At 30.8% G+C, this 27,327-nt stretch overlaps 1 protein-coding gene across 2 annotated transcripts in view; it reads right to left on the minus strand.

The window, feature by feature from the left end:
• The window catches only part of LOC131854458 (serine/arginine repetitive matrix protein 1), a 175,460-nt gene that overhangs the window by 9,885 nt on the left and 138,248 nt on the right, over positions 1–27,327 (minus strand). The window contains exon 3 of one of the 2 annotated variants that reach the window (XM_059205575.1): positions 16,583–16,678. In XM_059205575.1, coding sequence (XP_059061558.1) covers positions 16,583–16,678 — 96 coding nt within the window. Of the gene's footprint in view, positions 1–2,980; positions 3,326–16,582; positions 16,679–27,327 lie in introns of those variants that run through there. The other variant, XM_059205576.1, reaches the window with a different exon arrangement.

Raw genomic sequence — 27,327 nt, forward strand, 5'->3', positions numbered from 1 at the left:
CACAATTCACAACAATATATGTATACCATAACTACATTCCGACAGATTATCTAATTTATGAAACATTGTGAAATCCTATATAGGTAAAAATAAAAAAAACAAATCATAATTCCTGTATATATGCACTATTGTATAAATGCAAATTATTAATTGATTATACTTAATAGCTTTTTCTTATAAAAGAATGTTAAAAATATTTTTCATGTAAGTATTTTAGTGTCAAAGTGTAATAACAAATTAATGACTCTATTTCAATATGTAAACCGTAAATTTAAAAATTTTTAAACTTCATTTGGGTAGATATTAAATTCATAGTAAGTACATATGAAACTTATAATTATACTATCTACTCGCCCCGGCTTCGTACGGGTGTACATGTACTATACAATTAACCTTCCTTTTGAATCACTCTTCCCAACCGCTTCAAAATCCGTAGTTTTTAAAATTTAAGCATACATATGGACAGACAGCGGCAGAGACTCAATTTTATACTATAGTATGTAATGATAATGATGATAAGAAATTAGCATATACTCGTGCATGAACAATTGCAATTAAACAATAAATAAACTAAAATGTCATCTTGTAAAGAATTCCGGGTTACTCGCTATGAGTAATACAAACGATACGAAGGATGTGGGACAAGACAGAAGAGAGCTTTCAGACGGCCAGATGACTCACGGCCTAGCCTGGTGTATTAATATCGGAGACACGCCTCCTGGAACGACGACTAAAATAGTTTTAGTGTCGCGTGACTTCGATTAATAAAACACATTTCATAGGTCATTCACAAATGACACATCATAGTTGTAAAATATTTTAATCGATTGTATTTATTTATATTTATACTTTAGTGATGGTAGGTACATTATATTTACAGTTAATGATTCAATTGGTAGTGCGTAATTTGTTAATGAGACCGTTGTAGCTCTTATTTATTGAGTGACGATTAATATTAACGTCAACAAATAATAAATAGGTCAACTAAAACTGTTATACCTACTCTCGTGTGTATATTTAAAAAAATCAAGTGTTTATTTCTAACCATCTTATGTCCTAACTTTATGAACAAAATAGAGAATACGAATGAAATCGTTAAGAATTAAACAATTAATAATTAGGATTATAATAATTTCTAAAGTGACTCACCAACGCATCGTAATAACCAGATTATCTGCCTGTACGATACGTAAGTACGAAGTTGATAAAAACAATTTGAAAACTGACATTGCTTTTGATATAATAAGTACATAATACATTGATGTTATATAGATTGAATGGTTGAATATTTTAGATTATATATTGAACTTTAAATCAAACATATCAAAATTAATTTTACAATAATCATTCTTATAATACTGAAGAATAATATGAGAGAAACGCGACATCGTTAAAATATTTCGCATTTTTGCTGCAATTGGCACGGTCATTCCTGTGCCGTCGCAAACTACTGTCTGGTCACGTTCAGCAAACCAGAAACCGCAAACAGGTCCCGGTACGAGTGAATTAAACAGATACTGTATTATTCTTTTCCATAGGCTTTACGAACATGCCTTTCAATTATTCCGAACTTGTTGGCTCGAAGCCCTGAACGTCTCTTATCTGTCTAGTCACATCACAATATTATGTTTGGGTCGAATTCCAAATATTTTGCTTCGTTTTCAATGACTATCTATTTAGTAATACAGAATAAATTAATTAATTTGAAACTTCCGTCAAATATCGCAAGAGCTTAAATCAAATGAGGCACGTTTCGCGCTGAATCTACTTGAGTAACTAAGCATACAATTGTTGCAAATGACAAAGCAACCAAAGGAAATAAGCTTAATTACCAAGTTGCCAGTGGAAATCGCCCAAAGGACCGAGGGTCTTTTAAGTAGACCCTTACGATGTTTCAATGAAAGGAGCAATTATGAAGAAATTTTCAACACCTCCTTATAAAGGTCGTCGTACTCCAAGTATGAAATAAATTATTATTGTTCGTTATATAGAATATTTGTTAAAAGCATGTAAATAGGTAGTGTCCTATAGGGTCTTTTCTAAAATGTTATTGTACATTTTTTCTACCATATATTATACTGTACAAAATTCAAAATTATGAAGTTATGAATAATAGGAAAAATTAGATAGCATAATTATTAATAATAGTAAGTGAACACGTATTTCTTAACAGCGTATTCTTATCATTATTGTGTTAACGTTGTTTACATTTATTAATCATGATAGTCCAACATCACATAATTAGATAAAATTGTAAAGTTAAAAATGTTAACATTTACCTACTACTACTACCTACTATAATTCATACGACCTTGAATAGTATTCTGCATACCTCCATCACTATAAACAACTTTTCCATTCCGTGTTTTGTAGTATATATATATATATTTGCATAAATAGTTCTTTTTTACAGTTTAGAAAAAAAATGTCACCTTTATTGTAGAGAAAACTTTGCTCTCTGAACTTGTAACTGAGTTAAGTGAACCCTCGCTAGATCGCCAGAGGCTCCTAATCAATATCTACTGCAGTCTCGATTCTATTTCCTTTTTTTTCGTATTACTTTAGGATCTTTGAATTCAATTTACTAATAATACTCATAAGTACATAGATAAGTATTGACAATATATGGGTATCATGACAACATTGATCGATATGACAAATAATCGCAATGATATGAATGAGCAGGCATTTTATTGTATATTTTACATAAATAATAATAAATGCAAAATGTACTACTTAAATATGAAATAACATTATATAGAAAACATACAAAGTAGGTAGGTATCTGAATGGATACTGAATGTTCTTAAAATATAAACGTTTCCAAGTAAACATTATAATAATAAGAAATAATAGGAAAAGCAAATTCATAACATTTTTATAAGCATAGCTTTCAGCAAATCTCTTAAAATGGAACAAAACACAGAGCTGTTCTATTTATAAGCCAGTTCAGTTATAAGCGTAGTAATTTAGAACTTACCACATGTACTACTAAGATCCACTGTGCAATCTGTCGTATTTTCGATATGAATTTCTTATTGGCAGGCATCGCTGTACAATCCTCAATCCTACGTAACACAAATCCAATAGTATGTTAAGAATCCACAATAATAGTCACGAACTTTATCGACCGTTTCACTGCTAAGACTCACTGACACGCACACACCAAAACAGGACGTAATACACATTCACACAAACTTGTTCTTATAAACAATATATTAATACACAGATTTATTTCACGAATAGATGTGTAAAACTAGGCGTTTGGCAGTAAAATCTGCGATATAAACGCCTAGGATCGTCCAGTTACTTGACGAGTCCAACTGTAGACTGACAACACTACTAAAACGCTATACGCGAATGTGTAAAACGGTGACTCATCGTCCCGCATACTGTTTACCGAGGCTTGAGTCATCGCATCGCGGTTGAAATAACCCCGATAGCGACACAGCGCTGCACAGAAATACCAAATACAGCACGTCCATAAAACGTCAACATAGCTGCAGCGCTTTAACGCTTTTATTAGTGGGGACTGACTCCATTAATACCTCCATTCCGCACGTGTCCACAATAATTCTAAGCTACTTTCGACTCTATGCCTTCTACATGTAAAGCACAAACTTTACTTAATTTTAGCTAGTAACGTAAACTTTCGCGTTCAAATTTCGACTTCTATTATGTTAGATTACGCTCGACTAGGTCGAGTCGAATGCCGTTTTGAGGTCGTTTTGGTGGATACGCTAAAATATCTAACCGTCTAACGAACAATGATCAGCCGCTGTGTCAACTTGTGATTGAAACGCGGGCTTCGACTTCAACGTTTAATTAAAATAGATACGTACTAGATTAGAAATAGTTGTGTATTTCGAAACAACGTACGGTACTGTGGTATAACTGATACAAACGACACTGTCCGTGTATATGTAATTTAATGACCAATGGTTCTTTAGTAAAGTCATTTTATGATGTTGCAATGGTCGGCAAGCAAGAGATACTAAAAAAAGACGTATTTAAATCATCTTATGTGAGTTCAGAGATGACGATTGGAGTTTCTGTGATATGTTTGGCATTTATTTGTGATTGACCTTTTATAGTCATCACGTATGCGACTTACGATACAATAGGTAAATAGTGGATATGATGCAAATTTAGCTAATTTAATTATAAATTTTATAAACTTGATAACTTAGCATTCGGATTTCGTTTGTTAATTTAATAGTTAAGTGGTACTACCTGTAAATAACTTTTAAAGAAACATAGTGACGCTGCATGAGGAGAGAATAAATAGAGAGCAAACTCTTGTTCAGCTCATAAGAACAATATTTAATCTGGTTTAATTTTGTAAACAAATCTAGATATATGTGCAATAAAATTAAAAACTTTCGAGTTATATTCATTATATTACATTATTTTTTTAGTAATAATAATATATTCATTTTATACATATATAATTCAATTACTAAATCAGAAATACTAAAGTTTGTACCGTTCGAGGAATCAAATCCGCATCTATCGGAAGCACAGCAGAGTGCTAAACAGCGGTTTAGCGAGACCACCCAGTCGTTTAAAATAGTATAAGTCCTTTTAGTTAGAAATGGTAAGAGCTTTATCTGGTAAGTCAGTGTTTTTTGCTTGTATTTCTATATTTTAAAACCTTTTTCGGGACATTTATGAGTGGATATCAACCATTTTCTACTTAGATTATGTCACAAGTATCAGGTATGTAGATTATCATTACAGTCAAATATAACATCATTTATTTTCTATCTATACTGATACTGAGCATTAACTAAAAACTGTCCCAGATTTTTGGCCGTTGTTATAAATATCGCAATGACTCAGAATCAAATTCTGACACCTACACTGCTCGATGCTATCAATATGAAATATGCCGTCGAAGATTTATGATGTCATTTACAATTGTTTATTATATTTTTTTGAATTTTCAGGTTCACCAATCACAGCGCCAGCAAGGAAATAAATTCTTTTCCTTTTCGGTTCGTAAAGCATGGTAAGTACACCTCTACTACCTAGTAGGAGAACCTAATAATATCTTAGTAGCTACATAGTAATTATACTGATATTGATATTGCCATTTTGCTTAATCAGCCTGAATGCTTATTTGTCAAATTTCAATATCGATTCCAATCCAATTTATCTTAGTACTGTTCTTTGAAAGTCGTTAAGACTATACTAACTAAATCGCAGACAATATTTGTTCTTTATTTCAAAATATATTTTGAAGTAGGGTTAGGTATTTAACCGTTTGGGGCGTGAGTCGGGCAACCTCCTCGTATGTTCAAGCCATTAGGAGGCTTCCCCATCCTCGTGGATACGTCCGCGGGGAACGGTGGCCGTGCAATGGTTTGGTTCTGGTACGCCCTGGGCGGGATAGTAGTAGTTCCTTCGGGATATTGCTACTATGTCGGCCGATAGTCCAGAGAAGGGGACAGCACAGGCTGGGACAATAGGCCCAAGTGGGGCCCATTCCGGCCGTTAAGCGTAGCGTTGGTGGCCCGCTCCTGCTGTGACTCTACTCTTGTAGAGAAACGTGCGGAGCGGGCGCGGCTCTGTGTGTGCGGCAGTCTCTGGGGTTCAAGTCTGCCGTTCACACAACAGGAGCTGAGACGGGTACTGTGAGACCACAGTACCCGTCCGTCCAACCCCTGAGACGGCCGGGTCTCCAAGAGGGATTTTACCCACGTAAAAAAAAAGGTATTTAACCGTTTAAATCAAGAAAACAAACATATTTCTCAGCTTTTATTATGTGCATTTGTATAGATGTAACTCGTCAAACTTGATTCGCATTTCTATTTAATATGTGCAACAAGCCTAACCGTTTCATTTCAGGGCATCTATAGTAATAATGATATATACTATACCTAGGTATCATTGTAGCCACACATATTATTATTAATATATTTGTATATAAAGTCGTTGTAGTAATTTTCCAACAGAATGTAAATATTTAAACTAAATAGGAAAACTTTATTAGGAAAAGGCATAGTATTATTTCTATTATATTTTTTCAATACCATATATATATTTGTTATCATTAAGATAATAATACCCCCATATTATGTATGCGCAATTCCAGATAGAGAGAACTGTGAGCTGATAAAAAAGTAATAATTTAGTAAATCGACACCAAAATGCAATTAAAAGTAATAACACTTTATCGTAATCATAATACGTCATAGACTGATAACACAATATTTTATATTAATTTTTATTTATCGTAAAATAATATAAAATGGTAATAGACTTTCTCACGTAATGTGTAAACAACTCAAAAGTATAAGAAGATCAAAGGAGAGACATATAGACAAGAGTCAGAAAGCCATTGGTAACGACTGCATCACAAAATGAAACGATGAGTAACTAAAAGAGATAAATATATTTTATGAAATACCAACCCATAACAAGGGGTCGACTATGTTATTATCACAATTTTTATTTTTTATTTTCAAGAATGCTATATTTTCCATTAATAGAAATAATAAATAAATAATTACTAACAAAACGATCGAAATCTAGAATCTAGAAGCGTCTCATTTTTATTTATTTTCACAAAATAGCATCATATAATATCCTTACACTGTTTGTAAAAAAACAAAATTATATCTTTATAATTTTCAATAAGTTTATACATACATATATACAATACTTTATCGAAATGTTACTACATGTAAAATAAAATAAAATAATCTATTCTTTGATTATCATTCGACTGAAGTGAATTAAAAAATTATTTAATTTGACAAAGAGTCATAATAATTCGACGTTTTTATTAATGTTTTAAAGTTCGTACTTCAGGTTTTCATGTTTATGTCTATGTGTATGACTGCATGTCTACTTTTGAATCGTCACCAGACAATGCTAAAATAACATTTGGATTTCCATTTAAATTTAATGCATAAAATAACATTAAATGTTTACACAAAGATCATTTGTGTGTACCGAAGCTCGTGTTAATGGTTGTGAATTTTAACAAATGAAACGTCATTATGACATCATCTTGAAAATAATGAAATATCGAGATGTCAGGGCTGTACATTTACAAAAATGGAATATATTCAATGTATAAAGAATGAACTGTCACATAAAAAACTTCGATGATTTTTTACAGCATAAAAGAATGATGTTTTGTTTTGAATGAGTATTACATATTATCTAATAAAATATTGGTGAAAATTTTTGATTCAGCTCAAATATATGTCTACTTCACTACACTTCATTTGATGTAGACTTCATGCTGAGATTCCTGGCCGTTTTTCTCGGCTCAAACTACATTAGTCCTAACTCACAGAAGATTTCACTTATCATAAAAATATCCGTAAGAGATATACAGTAGTTAAGATATTGTAAGATGAGTACGATAAAAATATACAAAGCATTTGAACTATTATATAATTCAAATGCTATATATGTACTTATATATGCATATTGTATAAGTACATATATAGCATTTCTATATTTTATATATATTTATCTATACTCGTGTACATTTAAATCTTAAAGCAACTAATCAGAATTTAGAACCAAAAAAAATATTTTACGCCCTACGTGTTCTATTAAATAAATAAATATAAAATATAACAAAATGTTAAAGAGTAATAAACATAGATGCGTTTTTACAGTAGTCATAACATAGCTAAATTGAATAATTTACCGTTTCAGCTTACTCCAGTGTCATATTACGCATGTTATATCACATACCAGTAATAAATTATCAAAGGCAGACTTTGTACAAAACAATCTGCATAAGTATCTCTATTATGCTTATTTGTGCTACTGGTATAAATTACTGGCTATAGAAGCATAATGCTATAATTTATGACAACATACAAAATATTGCAGTACAATCAATGCCTATGGTAGCCTTCAACCATAGGCATTGATTGCACTGCAATATTTTGTGATTTTCATAATATTTTTTATGTTTATATACTGTAAAACAGATAGACTGTAAAACGTGACGGTTAAAGTAGGTAAGGTTTCCTAGTTTCACATACTTCAGCCAAGGAGCTTGCTTTGTTGTTTTCGGTTGTAGGGTGTAAATTAAACAGAGAAATATTAAGAGAAGACATCTTAGTTCTCTGGAATGGTAATGCCTGAGTTGCGGGATTAACATTGTAACCTGATGTCACATAAAAGAAAAAAAAATTATGAGATCGTTGAAACATTACAGGAAGTGCTGAAGAAGCTAAGCTAATGACTGAGTAATGGACTTAAAATGACTGGTTATAATTGACAGAGAAGAGATAAAGATCGTGCCCAGCGGTATGCTTCGGAAGAGACTTGGTCAGAAGCGAATGAAACACAGCAATGAGCCGATGATAATTATAATGATATGGAAAATCAGTTCGTTTGTTATGCATATATATTAAAAAAGTATACTCGTATATACGAAATTTTGTCTATTCTCTACAGCGATCGTAGACATATGACATGGTGACTAAATAACGTATTATAAAACCTATCACTAGATATGATAATCCGGCTACTAGTACTATGTTATCTGTGATCCTCCAGTACTAGTAAAATTGATAAATAGCTAAACATTGATCCGCCGTAGTAATACAAAGCGGTCTTAATAGATCTGATCGTTATATGAGCACAATTCCATAATATAATTTCACTGGATAATAGCTATGTAGTAAAAGTTCTCGTCATTTGTCTTAGTGGTAAATATGAGAAAGCTTAATTAATCTTAAAGAAACAGAAATTGTTAGAAAGTATTTGTGTTTTTACTATTGGCAACCTTAGCATCTATTGGAAACACATCGAAGTGCTAATTCACTTATGTCTAAAATGATCGCACCATACTAAATACAAACATACCTCATACTTTATAAAATTATAAATATAGAAGAGGCAAGCGACCACCACTCCTGCGCAAGCGGAATCTGTTGTCATCAATGATCTAAGATTAAGGTGAATGGCCGATTTCAATGGCCTGTGCTGACATCACTCCATAACAATGACCAAACGCTGGCAAATGAAAGGTGACATGAAATATTGCCAAATGAACTCACTGAGTTTATTTGGATTGTATATTATTTGTTTTATATGGCTTTCTTCTATCTAACACAAGGGATGTTAAACTTTACGCTAATATACGAAAATACGCTTTTTGTATAATACAAAGAAATAATAAGTTGTTAACATTACCCTGCGATACCAATTATATCCCGCGGCTTAAAACTGAAATCAAACAGATATAAAAAACATACCTACTACTTATTTATTTTGCTTTTATCCTATGGAAACTTAGTTACTAATTTATTACTATATTTAGACTTAAGAAGTTTCCAAATTTAAAAAAAAATTGCGAGAAAGGGGATTGTTAGTAATGAACTGATGACTCCATTGCAAGAAATGTACCATGTTAGCCTGACCTCAGTGGTTTGCCATCTGGAAACCATCATGATAAATTCCTGTTGAATTTGATAGATTAACTGACTTGACCTCATGCTCTTATTATCATCCTCCACTGGTGCCCCGCCAGCGCAAACCGTTAGTGCATACGGGAGCACAATTCCATTTCATTTACACTTTGCATTCCACTGTTTCTGGAATACCTGGAGAATTTTAGTACTTCTTAAACGATTTAAAAGTATGTAGGTACGGAAGTAGACGATATATCTAATGAAACAATAATAATTATGTTTCCCACAGCAATAAATAAGTTGAGTCACAATATAAACTAACAGACAGCAGCCAAGCGGGCAGACAAGCTAATTAGCAGGTAAATGAAATATCCTTATACACGGCCACTTAAAGAGTTGTTTATATATGCAGTATGGTTATTTACTTGATGGTTAATGTTATCAACAGGTCCTGTAGTGAAGAGTGACACACTCGTAATTTGCTTAAATTTATTTATATATATGTGTAGAGTTCTATATACATCACGAACAATAAATATGTGACAAAATAAAGTTACGCAAGTCAGCAACTAGAATAATATAATATGTGTAATACTAGTTCTTGATTGATATCAGCCAATCAACAAAAACAATAAAATTTACAAGGCATTAAGTAGGTAACAATCTAAAGTACAATTGTCATTTCCCTAAGTTAATAGTTCGTTGGTTCCAAATATGACTCACCAGTGCACCCTATATTTAGGGTCACATATGCCACGATCCCGGAACTGCTCATGTGAAAATAATGACTCAGCCATTCAGCAGGTGTTCTGTGTTTGACGTTTTCGGCACCACTGTACGCCTTCACGAGTCATACAGTTCCATTTAAAATATATAATTACAACGAAATATAAAATAACAACTGTGTACTTAAAATATTTATCTAACATAAATTAGTTACAAATATTATATATTTGATAATAAGTGACATTAAGTAACATAAATATCCTTAGATAATTAAATTAGGTACGAAATTTAAAAAAAGTTGCAAATCTATGCTTATGTGTGCAGTGCCTATATTGGTTTTATTTCTTACACATGTCAAAATTGATATTGGTTGGATTAGTAAAAAATAAGTATTGTTTAGTGTTATGAATTATAACTTATCAACACGTCATGCAACTTGGATTATTCTACTTATTAAGTTGGAATTTTTGTACATAGGTATTTATCATTCCATTATTTAATTCAATTATATGTGACGTAGATACCCTGGCTACCATAAAACCACATCACATTTGAACTGGGTGACTAAAAATTATACACATAAAATAAATTTTGAAAAGAAAAATCTACTATCACAATATAAAGCATCCTTCATTTCATAAAAATGTACATGCCTCCATTTTTAAGACACATTTACGTTTTATTATAAGATGTTTGCTTTTTAACTTATGGTTACACCACAGGATTATAATTAAAATAAATATATTTACCCTTGATATTTTAATTCAATTAATAATATCTGTTAATATAATTACCAAATTGAAGAAAAAATATAAAATATACAAAATTTCTCTAATTTAATATTTATGTACCAATACTCAATCATAAAGAATTGAAACTAATTGTTATATCTAAATATGACAAATCATCCACAGAAACAATGTGTACCCACTACGTCATAAGACCGGACATTTTTGATGTGTCACCAATATAATATAGCATTTGATACTAATGAGTAAGTCATTAGTTTCATGACTTGATATTGTAATTATGTCCACTAACGCGTTCTTTGCGGAAACCATTTCAACTTAACGATGAATAACGTACAAACTATAATAAAAATTTTACACACTTTTTCAAAGTAAGTAAACAATGGCACTAAGAAAAATATGTCTCAAGTAAATTACTATTATAATGCAACGTAATATTATAAACACAAGGAGTACTTACGTCAAAGATTAAGTACGTCAAACTAAATAAAATACCTGAAAGACTTGCAGGATGACCTCGTGACTTTGAAAGTCATAACTTCGCGTCATGATGATGATGTCAGAACTGAAGAAGCTGTAGGTATATATGACGCACATACACATATGGATTTAACTTGAATGCAGAAAGTCTCACTTGCAAATCATTGCGATGGATCGAATGCAGATAATATTATTATTCATAAAGTTGACTTAGCGTTTCTGTACAAAAAGAATACTAGTTATTCATAAACGTGAGTTCGTTTGGTTTTTTAAAAAAACGAGGAGGATCCTCGTGATAATATACCTTCACGCCAAATTTGACTAAAATCCGTTCAGCCGTTTTATTACAAACAAGGCAACAAATAAAAATACAGACACTCTTGCATAGTCACAATATTAGCACAGATGCATGGATAAGAAATAATGTACACACTCATTACATATCTCTAAATAATATAAAATAAAGTTGCTCTTTTTGTTTCTGTTTGTTGGAAACTTTTTGTAAATGTTATATTTTGTCTATGTTTTTGTAGTAATTATTATATTTTATTAATGGGTAAAAGAATTTGTAACTACACGATGTTTTGCTCTCTTTTTCTTGATCTCCTTTGGAATTTGTTCCTTACATTGTTCACGTAGTCTAACGCGTCGGATTTTGATAAGAGTTTCGCTATAATTTTGATATGTTAGGAAAATTTTAATGTTAGATAATATACTAACATCTTCATGTTCTATTATATATTGTTTAACAAAAGCATAGAATTGGGTTTGGCCTACTTAGATAAACTAATTCCAAATTCCAAACATTGCTTTCTTGATTCAATTATTTTAGAAATATGAAAGCGTAGCGGGTTTTGTATTAATTGCCGCATGCATTCTTATGTGAAATGTGAATACTATAAACATCAGATGGCAATTGTGAGTAGCTATGACGTGGTCTGGTGTTTTGAGTAGTCATGCTCACTAAAATGTCCAGACTTGTGGCGGCGTGGTGGGCCGGGTCATTGGGCTCCCTAAAATATGGTCGAGCGCAGTGGTGGCTGGCTCATCCGTCATACTCGTGAACGGGTGCTGCTTGTGTGGACTGGTCTGCTCTGACTTATTTCCTCTTATTAATTGTTTAACCAGTTGTTGTGTATTAAATGTTTCTTTTCTATTTTATTATTTCATTGAAAGTGCTAATTTGGTTTGTATTCACACACTTAAACTTAAATTGTAAGTAAGAATAAATTATTGAAAAGAGCAACACACAAGTTTCTTGCTTGTTCTTCTTGTGATGAGACAGAATTCCGAATGAGCGGTAGATTAAAAAAAAAAAATGTTATGACTATTCAAAAGTGCTTCAATGTAAGTTTATTTGAATAAATGATTTTCTATTCTATTCAAAATATATTATCGAAGCAAATATATCCAATATGGGTACAGAAAAACTAATTTGAATATTTGTTACATCATAAATATATTGAAAAAGTTATAGTGAAAGGTGAAGTATCCTTTCCCAACAGTGACACAATGTTACACAGTAAGTCAATTTTAACACCACATGTGCCACAACTTTAAAGCAAAAGTCAAGTCTCACAAAATCATTTAAGTTTATCACAAACAAAATACTTAAAGCGGATGTTCTCAGAAAAGCTTTGAATAATATATTTGTTATTTGCAGTTTACGGGTATTGTTATGATAATTATGTCAACATGCAAAAAAACTATATAATTTCGCACGCTGGAACCGGATTAAGAATCCTGATCAGAAGGACGCCAATAAAAAAACATCGGGTACATTGCGTCACGTATTCTTGTTAGGCCTTGAACTGTTTCTTCGAAGTGTCCACTAATACTGATTTAAGATCGAGAAAAGAATTTATATTACTGATGACGCAAGTATTCACATTCACACATATTATAAAACGTCGTTACTTAGATCATTACTAACCTGGCTTACCGACTTTGATAGTCAACAGAGAGAATCTATCCGATACCCAAATTTAAGTAATTCAAATTATTGACATATTCTTTAATAATGAAAATCAATAATAACAAACCAATTAGAACTAAGGGATGGAGGTAACATCTCATAAATTACACCGATAATCTAGTCGAAATGCCAACTGCTGCTTTCACCACAATGTCCACAGTTGAGAATGTTTTGAACTCCCCATTTGGGATCATAGTCGTAAATATAATATGTTATATATGTAAATATATATTTTCTATATATTTGCTCATTATGTAGCAATTTCTTAAAATATAATATTTATATTCCTTCCTCTATTATCTGAAAAAAAGCTTTTCTTGGCGTTTTCTTTGTCTTTCGTTGGCGCAAATTATTGTTTTACACTCAGTTCTAAATATGAATATATATTTTTAATTGTATAATTTTTTTATCATATCAGATGAAGGCTTATTGTATTTTGAAACTAGTTAATTTTCAGATACTGGTGATAAAATAATAAACGTCACCAGTAAATTAAAGTAATCGGTACCTAAATAACATCACTTACCGTAAATTGTAGTACCCATGTATATTCTCTTGGTATTTTGTTAAGTTGTTTAAATACAGGTTATAAATGTGAGTAATTTCGATACGTATATATTATAACATAAACTTGTACAAATTAGCCCGTATTATATGATTATATACTGTAGAAGAGTGAAGCAGGGAAACATTTTATTCACTTAAACTACTGTTTAAGAGACTTAAGTAAATTGTTGTTCATGTACTAGACGTTAGTAATTTTCCCCATCGTCATATATTACGTTAATATTTGTAAGAAAAATAATCCTAATCAGTGAGATAATACGTGTAAACAAATATAAGTGCAAACAATGACACACCCCCCAACCGCAAGTAACATCATTACCCACAATATGACGTGTCAGTTCTCGATTAATAGGTATGTTAGGGATGGAGTTTGACTCACTTTTTTGCATCCTGACTCATTCTGGGACCAACGGCGGCCTTATTCAACTATTGTTTTATTAATTGATGATTAATATGAATGTAACAACGCAATGGTATTGTAAAGAGGTCTAATTGCGTAATGTACACTGGTGTAATTAAAATTCTATGCACAGTTAATCTTTACCAATTCGTGTAGTGTAGCGGGCAGCAATGACTCAAGAAAGAAGGAATGACAATGAAAAATTCCAATAAGATTATATAGGCATATGTATTCTCAGTTGGTTAAATAATTGCTGCATCTTCGTTATGTTAATAAACAACTTACTTTGAGTGAAAATACATACATTCTGATATGTCAATATTTACAATTTACACCAAATACTTCTTATTATAAATTAACATAACTTACTTATGTATTAAGTCCTTCGTAGTGTAATTAATTCGTATTAATAATAGTAAAAATTGATTATATTTCAAAGAAAATTTGCCTGTTTGTTACCTTTCAATATTAAATGGCTGAACGGATGTTAATTAAAGACGGGAAAATTGTATCATGAAGACAGCCTTAGTCCTTCTTTTCTTCTCAAAAAAGGCAGATAAAGTGACGAGTGGTGGCTGGTTGTTTATAAAAGACAGAAGCTAATGCGATCATGTAGATAAAATAAAACAATTTTACCTATATTTCTTATCTTGACGGGCCGACCAACCCTACCCAACATTAATATCTGATACAGCAATATTACGACCGCGGTAATAGTTTTTTTCTATATATCACACTTTATTAAACTGAACTATTTTTATTTAGCTGCCTAGCAAAATATATTTTATTTTTTGAACACTTACTAACTTTCGGAATAACGTACCCCATTCGACTGAAGGATTTTCATTTTGCTGCCTAGCAAAAATTTTTAGTTTCATGAACACTTACTGGCTTTCGGTATAACGTACTCTATACTACTAACACTAATTACGCGTAACTGAATTTTAAAGAGATTATACCAACATTTGCATAGCATAAATCATGAAGTACTCTATGTGTCACATATATCATTACTTAAATAAACACGACGTCTTATACTTAAACAAAACTGAGTCATAGGACTTAAAAAGGATACATTTGATCAGTCATGTGGACGAGTGACCGAGTTCGTTGCACAGATACCATCGTCAAGTAGAGTTGAATGACTTAAATGACTCATTCTTTCACAACATCACTTAAAGGTCGAATGACGTATACAATGCACTTTTTAATTATTAGTCAACAATACGTGGGTGTTTTTTATGTAACATAACAATTGATGTAAGAGAAATAAGATATGAATTTCGTGTTTAATATAATGTTACGTATCTTATTTCTGACACAAAACTGTAAGTAATCATTTAAATCTAAGTAACTATAGTACCTATATTCTTCGTTGCACAATTGAAAAGTTACAATATCATTTTTAGTTACAGCATGCATATGCTTCAGATGTAATTACTGCAGTAAAAAAAATATCAGTATTGTGGTCCAATGAGTAGAAATAGAGTTTGTTGCTTACTATTATACAAATTTACATATAACAACAATAATAGTATTTTTGAGGTAAAATCACACACAAAGATTCCTTGAATTTGGTAAGAGTTGTACGCCAGATATGACTGCAAAGACATAGATAATAAGGCAGAGAGATACAATTATATATCAAAGACATAGTTACTAAATTTCTGTAGTCAAAAGACTTTCCGTTTTCGTAATTCCAGTTCCGAAGACGAATGCTGTGCCTACATGTGTACAGCATATATTTAATACTATATCTATGTAATGTTATCTGCGCTATAATGAAATTCTAATAAAAAAGCATATTGCTTAATATGCTTTTCGCGATAATAAAACACAGCAGTCCAGCAATGACAAATGTATCGAGAAGAAACATATTATTTAATTAATATTAATATATTTATCTATCTGTTTGTTATACATGAAAATAACTTATCGAGTTGCAACTAAATGTTATAGCTACGCAAATATTAGCCTAACATAAAAACTTATCAAAATCGGTCAAGCGTATTACGAGATACACCTTGACCCTCTGTATGAGTCTTTGATTTGATATTTGTTAATTGGATGTTTAAAATTGTCTGTCTGATTAATATATAGCCAAAACTTATGGAAAAAACACATTAATTTCTGTACAGGGATTCCGTATATACTTATGTAGTTTAAGTAAACAATATATTTTTTCCATTATATTAAAATGAGACTATTGTACTATTGACTGTCTTGTCTAGCTTATGCTTGAGGATCTTTAAAGAAATAAAGGCACATAAAAAGTAAACTGTGAATGTGTTACCTTAGGTGCAGAGATTTCGTGGAAGGAACTGGGTCGAGGAGCTGGACCAGCTCCTACACAGTCCACAGGTACGCTGTAGTCAGCACATAGAGCAGCCTGTAAAAAAAATGATTACTTTAAATATCTTGGCTATAATTTAAATTTTAATTAATATAAATTTTATTTTAATATAACAGAAGATTAATATAGTCTATACAATATGATATAAGGACTATCCAATGGTTTTTTTTAAATCGAATAGAGATATGCATACATACACTAATCTAATGATTTTACATTAATAAATTATAAGAAACTAAACCAATCTGGGTACTTATTACAATAGACAGTAGAATTTAATTAAATCTATTATAGAAATTTCTACCAATGAAAGACCTCTATTATCGAGACAGTCTTATAAATTTATTCCGTAATGGCTGGTCAGAGACAGCCTGTACTGGCTGTCTCTGACCAGCCATAAGAAAATATATCTCCCACTCAAAACGTAAAATAAATAAATTGTTCAGACTTAAGTAATGTACACACTAACATGATTCGAGGTCTGTTTCAAAGATTTCAAAAACAGTCGACTTTATATATTAGGGACCTATATCTCAAACGACAACTATAATATATGTATTATCTTGATGATGGCAAAATGTTACCAAAATGAGAGTATTAGGCAGTTTATCCAGAAGTTACGTTTGACGTGTGAATATATAATTTATCAAGACGTTCGGAAAAATCAAACATAGAATTTTTGAATAAAGTTCAAGTACCACAGAAACATCTTATACCTCGAATATCACTCGAATAACTACGTAGTTCAACATTTTTGACTGTACATGGAAAATATAAACAAACTTATTTATACCATAATAATAATAATAATCTTAGGACAATTAACAAAGCGCCATATAAACCCAACTTAAGTTAGCTAAAGCTTGTGCTATGGGCACTAGATAACTGATACAAATACATAGATATATATATTTTTTTTTTCGTAAATACATACATATTTTACATGGAAAACACCCAGACCGATACAAACAATCATACTCATGAATACAAATGTTGGTGCCGTGCGAGGAATCGAACCCGCGACCATCGGATGGATGGAGGCGATGTACTAAACCACTAGACCACCGATGTCGTCCTATATTAAGTAACTAAGTGAATAGCAAATTAAAAAATAAGGAAAATAAAATTTTCATACGAAATGGCAATCATTATCACATTAAGATTATCCATTAGTAGACGTATAATTGTGGATACAGCCTAAGTATCGCTTGAAAACCAATAAAATCGTGGCATATAAAGGGAATCCACCCTCATTTGCAAGGAGTCTAAATTAATTGGGCGCAATTATCTTTTTGTTTTGCCCCCGAAATGAAACCGTCGCTCGCCATTAATTATAACCTAGAACGTTGCCAACTTTAGCTGTTTTAGTATTTCACAATACATTTGTAAAGCTTTCGGTGCTAAAAGTTTGATAAAATACGGTCTTGTGAAATTTCTTCGGGAATAGTTAGCAAGGGGAGGCGGAAGGAACGCGAATTGAAATGTGTTTATGGAAAATTTTGTGTTGTTAGTGTTGTTGTAATTATCCATTTTGAAGATATCTATAAGACGACGACCTCGCTGGTCTAGCGGTTTAGCACATCGCTTTACGTCCGATGGTCGCGGGATTGATTCCACGCATGGTAAAACACACAAATATTAGTAATCATTTAAGAGCATAATGTGATTGATAAATGTAATTATGTGTGTTTTCTATGTAAAATATGTAAGTACTAGTTGAGCCCGCGGTTTTACCTGCATGAAATGTATAGCCTATATATTATTCTGATGTAGCTTATATATTAGAATAACATATAGGCTGTAAAGTTTTATGAAAATCTATTCAGTAGTTTTTGCGTGAAAGAGTAACGGTGGATGTTCGTTACTCTTTATATCAGTCGTCTAGTAGCCATAACACAAAGTCTGCTTTACTTGGGACTAGAATAGAAATAGAAACTAGCGCTGTGTGAATTGTCCTGATATATGATTATTAGCTATTTAGTAACATTTTTAATAGACTTCAGTGTATTAGTCTAGTATGCAAGCATTTATCTGCACACCAAATTATTCTAAAATTAATAAACATCTAAACGTCAAATTTTATGTACAAAATTTCTCATTTTTAACTTAGGTACATGTTGAATATGTATTTCCTGTAGGTATTTCAAATTAATTAAATATATCTATAATTATATTAAACGATTAAGTGGTTGAACATGATTATTGAATCATTCAATGTGATTACTACTAACTCAGGAATGTTGAATCATTATACATAACCATCAAATTACATAGATAGTTATTTTTAGTTATAATATGTTATATATCAATATGTACTGTATGACATAAAATAAATAATACATAAAACATGTTTAGACTATTTTAATGAAAATAAAATAAGGCCGAGATCAATGGCATCAATTGTAATGGAAATTGACAAGCTTGTTCTTTGTTTATTATTAAAGCACTAACATCTTTGTTTCTCCGTATCTATATATATTTTTTGTATCTATATGACATACATTAAAATAAATTATTACTTTAAGTAATTAATTATAACTTATGAGCTAAGTAATAAATAATTAATTGATCTTGTAGTAGTTTCCTGGTATATATTAAAATTAATATGCAATACATATATGTACAGAGATATAAATATAAAGAATAAAATAATATATACATCATAATGTATATATTATTTTATTAATTATTTTAAGATACATATATCTTATCTTTTAATACGTTATAGTACCTATGATATAGTAAACTAAATAATTTATCGATATAAATTTAATTATTTCTGAAGAATATTTATTATTTTCAAGTCGTACGTATGACAAATTTGTTTCGACTGATTGATCTGGACACAGACAAAAAAATGTTTAATCTTCCTTCAAAGTTTAACTAAATATTTAAAAATAATGATGTAATCGACTAAATAGGTTCTATATACAATGTAATAGAAAAAAATCGTCAATGGATATATATATATACGACCATATATGACCATGAATCCGAAATATGAATGTTTTAGGTAAAACGTAACTTTTTCTTATTATCTTTGGACATTTAATATATAAAAGACTCGTTACGTCATTACAAGTCACCCAAATCGCCCTTCCACTGCAAGATTGCAACGCCCAATTGACCACTCGCTAAAAAGGACTCCCCGCCAATCCGATTATCATAAGGTGCAGTCCAACGAAGCGTAAAGATAAATTAGAGATGACAAAGGGAAGATATTAGTCCCCCACATTTAATAATTATTTTAGCAACTGTCTACGTCCGTGGAGAGGCTATGGGTAATAATTACTACGATGTTAATAACTTTGTTAGTCCACAACTGAGCAGGGTTGCCAACCGCAGAACATTCAACCTCGTATTATAGAATAGAAAACTGTAAATTCTATCAAATTAGTTTGCCTTTTGACTTAGTTTGACTCTCTAATATGATACATCATGGTATTTAGATGGTTGATGTAGGTAAAATCTCGTAAAAAATAAACTTGTTATTTACTTATTTTAAAATGCCGTTGCCGTTAAAGGGTCTAAAATGTCGCATTTGTACGAAATTCAAAGTCCGAGCGAGTGTATGAAGAATTTACGAAGTTTGTTACAAAGTAGTACCTTTGTATTAAGTTTATCCCGTTAAAAATTAGTCTTTTTATTATTAATGATCATAAAACAGCTTACCTATTTGAATGTGGTTTTTATCAATGTATCGTAATAAACTCCCGTAGCATTTAATGGTTGTTTCACTTTAATTGATTCACAAACAAAAAAGTTAAGTGTACTGTACTACTATAATACTGTTGTTGCGAATAACAAGAATATAATGTTTTATTTTCAGCACTACAGTATAACTTTAATATTTACGTTCAAAATAACCATTATACATTTTTAATCGACTTTCAAAAGGATTTAAATTAAATTAACCTTATAGTTTTTAATACTACACGAGTCCGTACATATTCCGTCTATTTTTGTTTTACAATATATGAACTTGACATTAACTGCCAAATTATCAATGATTAATTGTAAATGATAATCGAGTGGCGTGATTTCTGTAAGGGTATACGTATAAAGTTTATATGGATATACTTGAATGTACATTTATAGAGTAAAGTCCATATTGATTCGTATATTATCACATAAGTGTTAAACTACATATACTTGTTAATCTGATTAAATAAATAAAAATTCAACCGGTAAGGTATGAATTTATGATTCGAAAATTGATTGCAGAAGATATTAGATTCGGAATTTAAAATGTTACAGTGTTTGTAAAACAATATTTTTTAGGATAATGTTGTATGCAGTTTTGACCATCGCCCTTGTGCTCGCTTTACACCAACTATAATTGCATGCATCTCAATACTAAGCTAAGCTACTGTCCGGTCACGAATTTTACAATTCCTGTAAGAAAACATTACGTTCCTGTGAATATGTTCAATATAAAATTTACAAATTCCATATCACTATTAATTCTTGGAATAATAATAGTTACAGTAATGATAAAATGTCAACGATCTATAAATATAAACAGATAAACCGATATGAATCATAGTCGAAATTATGATAAAACCACCTATGTAAAGTAAATAAAGTATATCTATGCTTATCTAACCGTGTTTCTGAGATTGGATGACAGTTAATATTGGGATATTCCAGTTTTATTTACGATATACGCTTATATTATCGAAAATTTGGATCCTCATCAAAATTGATAACAGAAATTGTAATATATGTATTTTATAAAAACTAAAATGTCAAACAATGTCATGCTAAGTGGCAGTAGTCGCCTTTATTATGTGACATGTGTGGTACCACTCGTATTAACATACCGGAGAACAAAGTTGTCATGCCTCAGTAATATGTAATTTCGCTAGCATACAGGTTACAAAGCAAACTACTTGACAGCTCTAATACATAGGTAGGAGAGAGGTACCCACAAAGAGGACTTTGTGTAAGATTTTATACGTTCTCTTTGCCGAGATAGACTTATCTCGGTAAAATGTCTCTGTCAATGGATGCATGTAAATGCACCTTGCTACTCAAAGATTGCTCGTTGTCTGCATTGTTTCAAGAGAATTTCTTTAGATTTCTTTAGATTCTCATTCTCGTCCCCAGAGAGCATAGTTGGCGGATCTCCATTCTGATCCAATAAAGCAATGCTGTTTGCCTTTAACTGTAAATGAGATAAAAATGGTACTACTTTGAAAATATGTAGGAAAAATGTAGAAGTAAAGATAAAACACAGGGTGATTTAATGTGTACTTTTAAATATTGTAACCAATAAAAATATATATTTTTTAATATAAATAAATAACTATTTCCTTCCTAATGTAACCCACAAAACTATATTTTTATTTTCTGTGTGGCGTTTTCCGTAGTAAGCTATCAAAAGCATAAGCGACTTGATTTATTAGCAACTGCGCTTGAGGATTTAATGGCTCGAAATGAACGATAAAGACTAGCCCTCGTGAATTTTGATTTCATTGAACTTTATAGAAAATTGTAGATTTTACGAACAAATGAAGCGTAAATTGAAATTTGCAATGACTATATTTATATTATAAGGGAATTATTTAATCGAAGGGAAAAATAAAAAATTACTATTTGATTAATCAAATTAAATTCTATATTTTTCAATCATAATGAACTATAACATTTATAAAATAAATTGAAACATATATAATATAGCATTATTATAATGGTAATAATATCTCAGGACAATTCACACAGCGCCATCTAGTCATATGCTAAGCAAATATTGTATTATGGATACTAGACAACTCATATAGATATGTATGTATATAAATAAGTACATATTACACATATTTCTTTTATATTTGATAGTGTAGTAATCCAGAGTGATTTAAATTATTTATACTACAGAAAAATCAAAAGCCTTAAACAATATACCTACCTAGAAGTAATAAAGTCACAGTAATAAATACATATAGAAAATAAATACAAATACTCCAAACTCTGATTATACACTCATTTGAATGATATTTTGATATATTATAATAAAACATTCTCGATTGCAGTTTTTAAGTAAACGTTAATATAGTAAAATGGATTAAGATTTTTTAATGATGCAAATATTGTCTGACTACGAATTATAAACGCACATACAGAAATTTTTGATGAGTCAACGAGCACATAATGATTCACAACAGTGTTAATTAACCTAAAGGAATGTTAAATAAACAAACAATTCACGACCATCTGCTTATTCGTGTCTATATCTTAAGAAACACCAAACGAAACATGATTTCCAAGTACTCTATGTATCGGGAAGTACTCAATACCAGAAAATGTGAGAATGAATAATATATAAACTTAAGGAAATCAAGAATGTATTTATTTTAATAAATGAAATAGAAACAGACACGCATTATATTTTATCACCTATCACCTTATAACCGATAATATATGTTGTATTCATCTTCATATAACCCTTCTCATTGGATAGGCAAAACGATCATAATGTTATATAGGTCTATATATTTAATGGTAAATTATATAATTTAAGTCTTGTCTTTATATTGTGCAACGTAGCCACATTCTTCACATTTCACTCTGTTCACGGATTATAAATACCACAATATACTTATAATAATATACCTATGCCTACATATCTCCATATGTTAGAGGTACAGTTTGAATTTCAGGTAATCTGTAGCGGTAATCCTGGACACGTCACTCATGTACACCTGGTGCTACCGTACGTTTGGATTTTCTCGGGTTTATTCTAGCTACGAGAAGCCATGAGATCCGGTCATGGTTTACATGTTAGAAAGCAGGAATGCGTAAGAACTTTTAATCAGAAAATTTTAGTGGGTACGTTTTTCTGTGTTTGTTGAGAAACTATATTTTTTTATATATAATAACAAAATACCAAACCACTAGGTATATAATATAAGCTAAGGACACAAAATATACTGTGATACCCCATGATGACACTACAATGCGTAGATGTGTTCGCTTAAAGTCAGTAATCGAAGACTTTAGTGTCGTTAAATGCTAAAATTATTTTGTCGATAAACTACATTTCTTTAAACGTTACTGTTCGTTATCTTCTACAGAAGATACAGATGCGTACATTAACATTGTATGGATTGAAATAATTCATAAATATACACACAAACACATGAATACGAGTAAATAAGTAAAGTCTATATCCCAAGGGAGTTAAGAGCTCCGCTTTATAGGAACCATAATAAGATTTGCTTTGAATAGCCCACGGATGAAGATGTACTAGGCCGTTAATATTATTACAATCTCAGCATGAGAGGCTTATTAAACTCTGCCTACATTCGGAAGTGAAAGCAAGCAGATAATGTAACCATTGCCATTTATATTATTATAACACATGAATACCGGCAATGTAACAGAATACACTATTATGGCCATCGTGAATATCCTCTGCTAATGACAAAGTTGTTATGAATTTCTACTCAGTATTTCTTTACTGTGTAGATCATCTCGAAAACTGCCATATCAGTACAGTTACTATTTTATTTAAGTAAAAGGTGAATTCCTTTTTATTAATCTCGCGCTTTAATTATAAAATTCACATTACATTAAACACATACATATCTTATTATATCTGTAGCAGAAGATAATATCTATCTATAAACAGTAAATAATAAATATCGCTGCATCCATAGCTACCTACAAGTATTCACTTGCTATATGCAAAGTAAATACAAGTGATATCAGCTGCATGCATCTACCGGACATAGCTGAAATACTAGACGGCCTGAAATTTAATTAACAACCCCATACGATGGGAAACCACTTAGCGTGGTTTAGTTAGCCGTGAGGGTGATATATTCTGTTTACATTAAGTAGATATCGATAGATATAATGATGAAGTTTAGATTATAATAACTTAGTATTTTAATATTTATGTAAAATTTACAATATACCGCACTACTTCCATTTTGATAAACATTGATTATTTTGAATGATATTATACAACCTATGGAAGACACTATGTATATATGTTACACAACCATATCATTTCACCAAACGGCTGGATATCAGAAAGTGATTTTATTACCAAAATCCATAAGGACGTAAAATTTTATAGCCCACGTTAAAATGTTATTTCGGATCTCGATAAAATAAACAAGAAAAAAGCCTACAATATTCAAAGTGAAATAACCAACTTATATTGTAGTTGAGACTTTATTTGAAGAAGTAATCTTAAATATTATTCTCAAATATAATATGAATACAAGTGTAATTTAATGTTTAATTAAAGATTTTTAATTAAAAACTTTCAATGGTAGGTACTGTAGGCGATTTCTCGTTTTTGATTAGCTAATTTCAGTAGTAGTAGGGTAGGACATAAATAATAATAATATAATATATCACATACGATTTTAAATCATAATTATAAATTATTTAGGAATACCTTGTCTAACTGAAGATAGCATCCACGACGACAGCTATACCTAAACTGCATATCAAAAAGTTCAATTCTGTCGACAAAATTCATTGAAAAAAAATTTATAAAAACTCAGGTTTATTTAATTACATAAATTTTATATTTGTGATGTCGGGCAAAATTGAATTCATGATATCTCTTTTGGGTTCAACTTTAGATCACTAGGTCGGACAATAAATAAATAACTAAAATAAATAAATTATAGACAGTCGAGACAATCCAATCTAGTTTATTGTATATCAGTATATTTAGGTGTACACCATTTTATCTATTGATAAAATCATGATGATAGAAGCTTATCGAATGAGTTTGGACGAATACTGTTAATCTTTATAGGTTTAATATGATTCTTAAATAGATCGCCACTGGTGAAATATAAAACACGTGTATTCCAATCATTACATAATATAAAACAGAGTCGCTGTCGCTGTCTGTCCCTATGTATGCTTAAATCTTTAAAACTACGCAACGGATTATGATGGTATTTTAAAAGATAGAGTGATTCAAGAGGAAAGTTTATATATACGAGTATAATACATGTACACCCGTGCGAAGCCGGGGCGAGTAGCTAGTACCAAATTATGTTATCTGTGCTAGTACTATATAAAAGTCGATGTTAAGTACCAATTGCCCAATCGCGAGTAGTATCTAATAAAAAAAGTAACATGTTAGTAGTAGTAGATTGTATATTCATTGCACTATTCTAAAACAACACACCTTGTATCAATTCGGTCCGAAAAATTTTAAAAAGCAAAGACGTATAAATGATGTCCTGGCTATGAAAAGTAACATTAAATTTCGTACAATGTTTATAAACAGGTTTCTTCTATTTGCGGGGCCTTTTCTATATAAAAAGGCAAATAGCGAATTGTCCATAATGTCTAAATCAAGGGATGAGTGTATAAAGCTAGTTTTTAAATGTCAAGTCTTATAATGAAACTAAAGAACTCATACCCATATGTTATTATTTACTTATGTTCATAATTAAAAATCAATTAGACACGTGTCTCGGTAGTGTTGTACGGTACAACACTACCGTGACACAGAAGATGTAGTATAAATTGTTGACCTGTACTAATTAATTTTTTTTGGAATGAGCACTGCTTGTCTCAAAATACAGCATTTTTCCTATTTTGGGAGCAGGGTTTCACCTTATATCATAAGGATCAATGTAACACTGTATTGTACAATCAATAAATAAATTTTAATATCATGGTGGAAAATTTCGGAATTTTCTAATAATAATGCTAAATGAACGATGATTAATAACATCTATATGCAAAATATAAGTAAATATGTAATATAGAAAAAAGAATTATTATAATCGATTGAGAATTTATGAATCCCCAATCAATTTTAATGATTGTTAATGTACACGTAAATGCTCCGAAAATGCCGCACTAGATAGAATTACACTTTCCGAATTACATTCATGAACCACAGCGGAACCACAAAACACGGATCTCTCATTTAATTAAGCGTTCACAATCCCGATCAGAACCTGATCATGATTTAATAATAGATCAAATGGATTTAACTAGTAACAGGTTTTGCTCATACACTGTCTATTCTATACATGGTAGCTACATATTTATAAAAAAGAATATTGCTAATGTTTCAATTCACTTGAAAAAATATAACTATAACAATAACAATTATTCTAATAATAATCAGCTGTTACTGCATCTATTATGTCAAACTTTCTAGATGCAATCTCTCAAATCAGGCAATAAATCCATAAATTTCCAAACTAAATAATGAACGATGCAATTAATTTATTAATAATTAGTTACTTTCACAGATTCTATTAAATCTGTCTCTATTTCATATTTATCTGTAACGCCCACTCCTGTGTTGCGATTCTGGAGGAGTACGATGTCATGTCTCTTATTCACTATATAATTTCACTGCGTTACCTCCACACTTCAACCTACAAAACAAGCTGCTTAAGAGACTGAAGTACCAGTGCAAAACACGCAGTTTTTAGTAAAATATATATAAAAAATAGTCTAAATATAAACAAAATAAAAATGAAATGTTTTATTCATCACTAAAACATGATGTAAGTAAAACAGTAAGGCATAAAGGGTAACAAGTTGAAACAACTTTAATTTCCGGTGAATTAACATTTCGACACTGCTCGCTGAGACCGGAAGAGAGACGTGCCCTTTGCATTAATACAAACCCGGGTTTTATGTGGAATTCAAAGGTTTACTTTCAGATAACTTATTTAATATAACTA

This window comes from Achroia grisella, unplaced genomic scaffold (genome assembly GCF_030625045.1).
Source record: "Achroia grisella isolate CSIRO2021 unplaced genomic scaffold, CSIRO_AGI_Agris_v1 utg1186, whole genome shotgun sequence".
Classification (NCBI taxonomy): Eukaryota; Metazoa; Arthropoda; class Insecta; order Lepidoptera; family Pyralidae; genus Achroia; species Achroia grisella.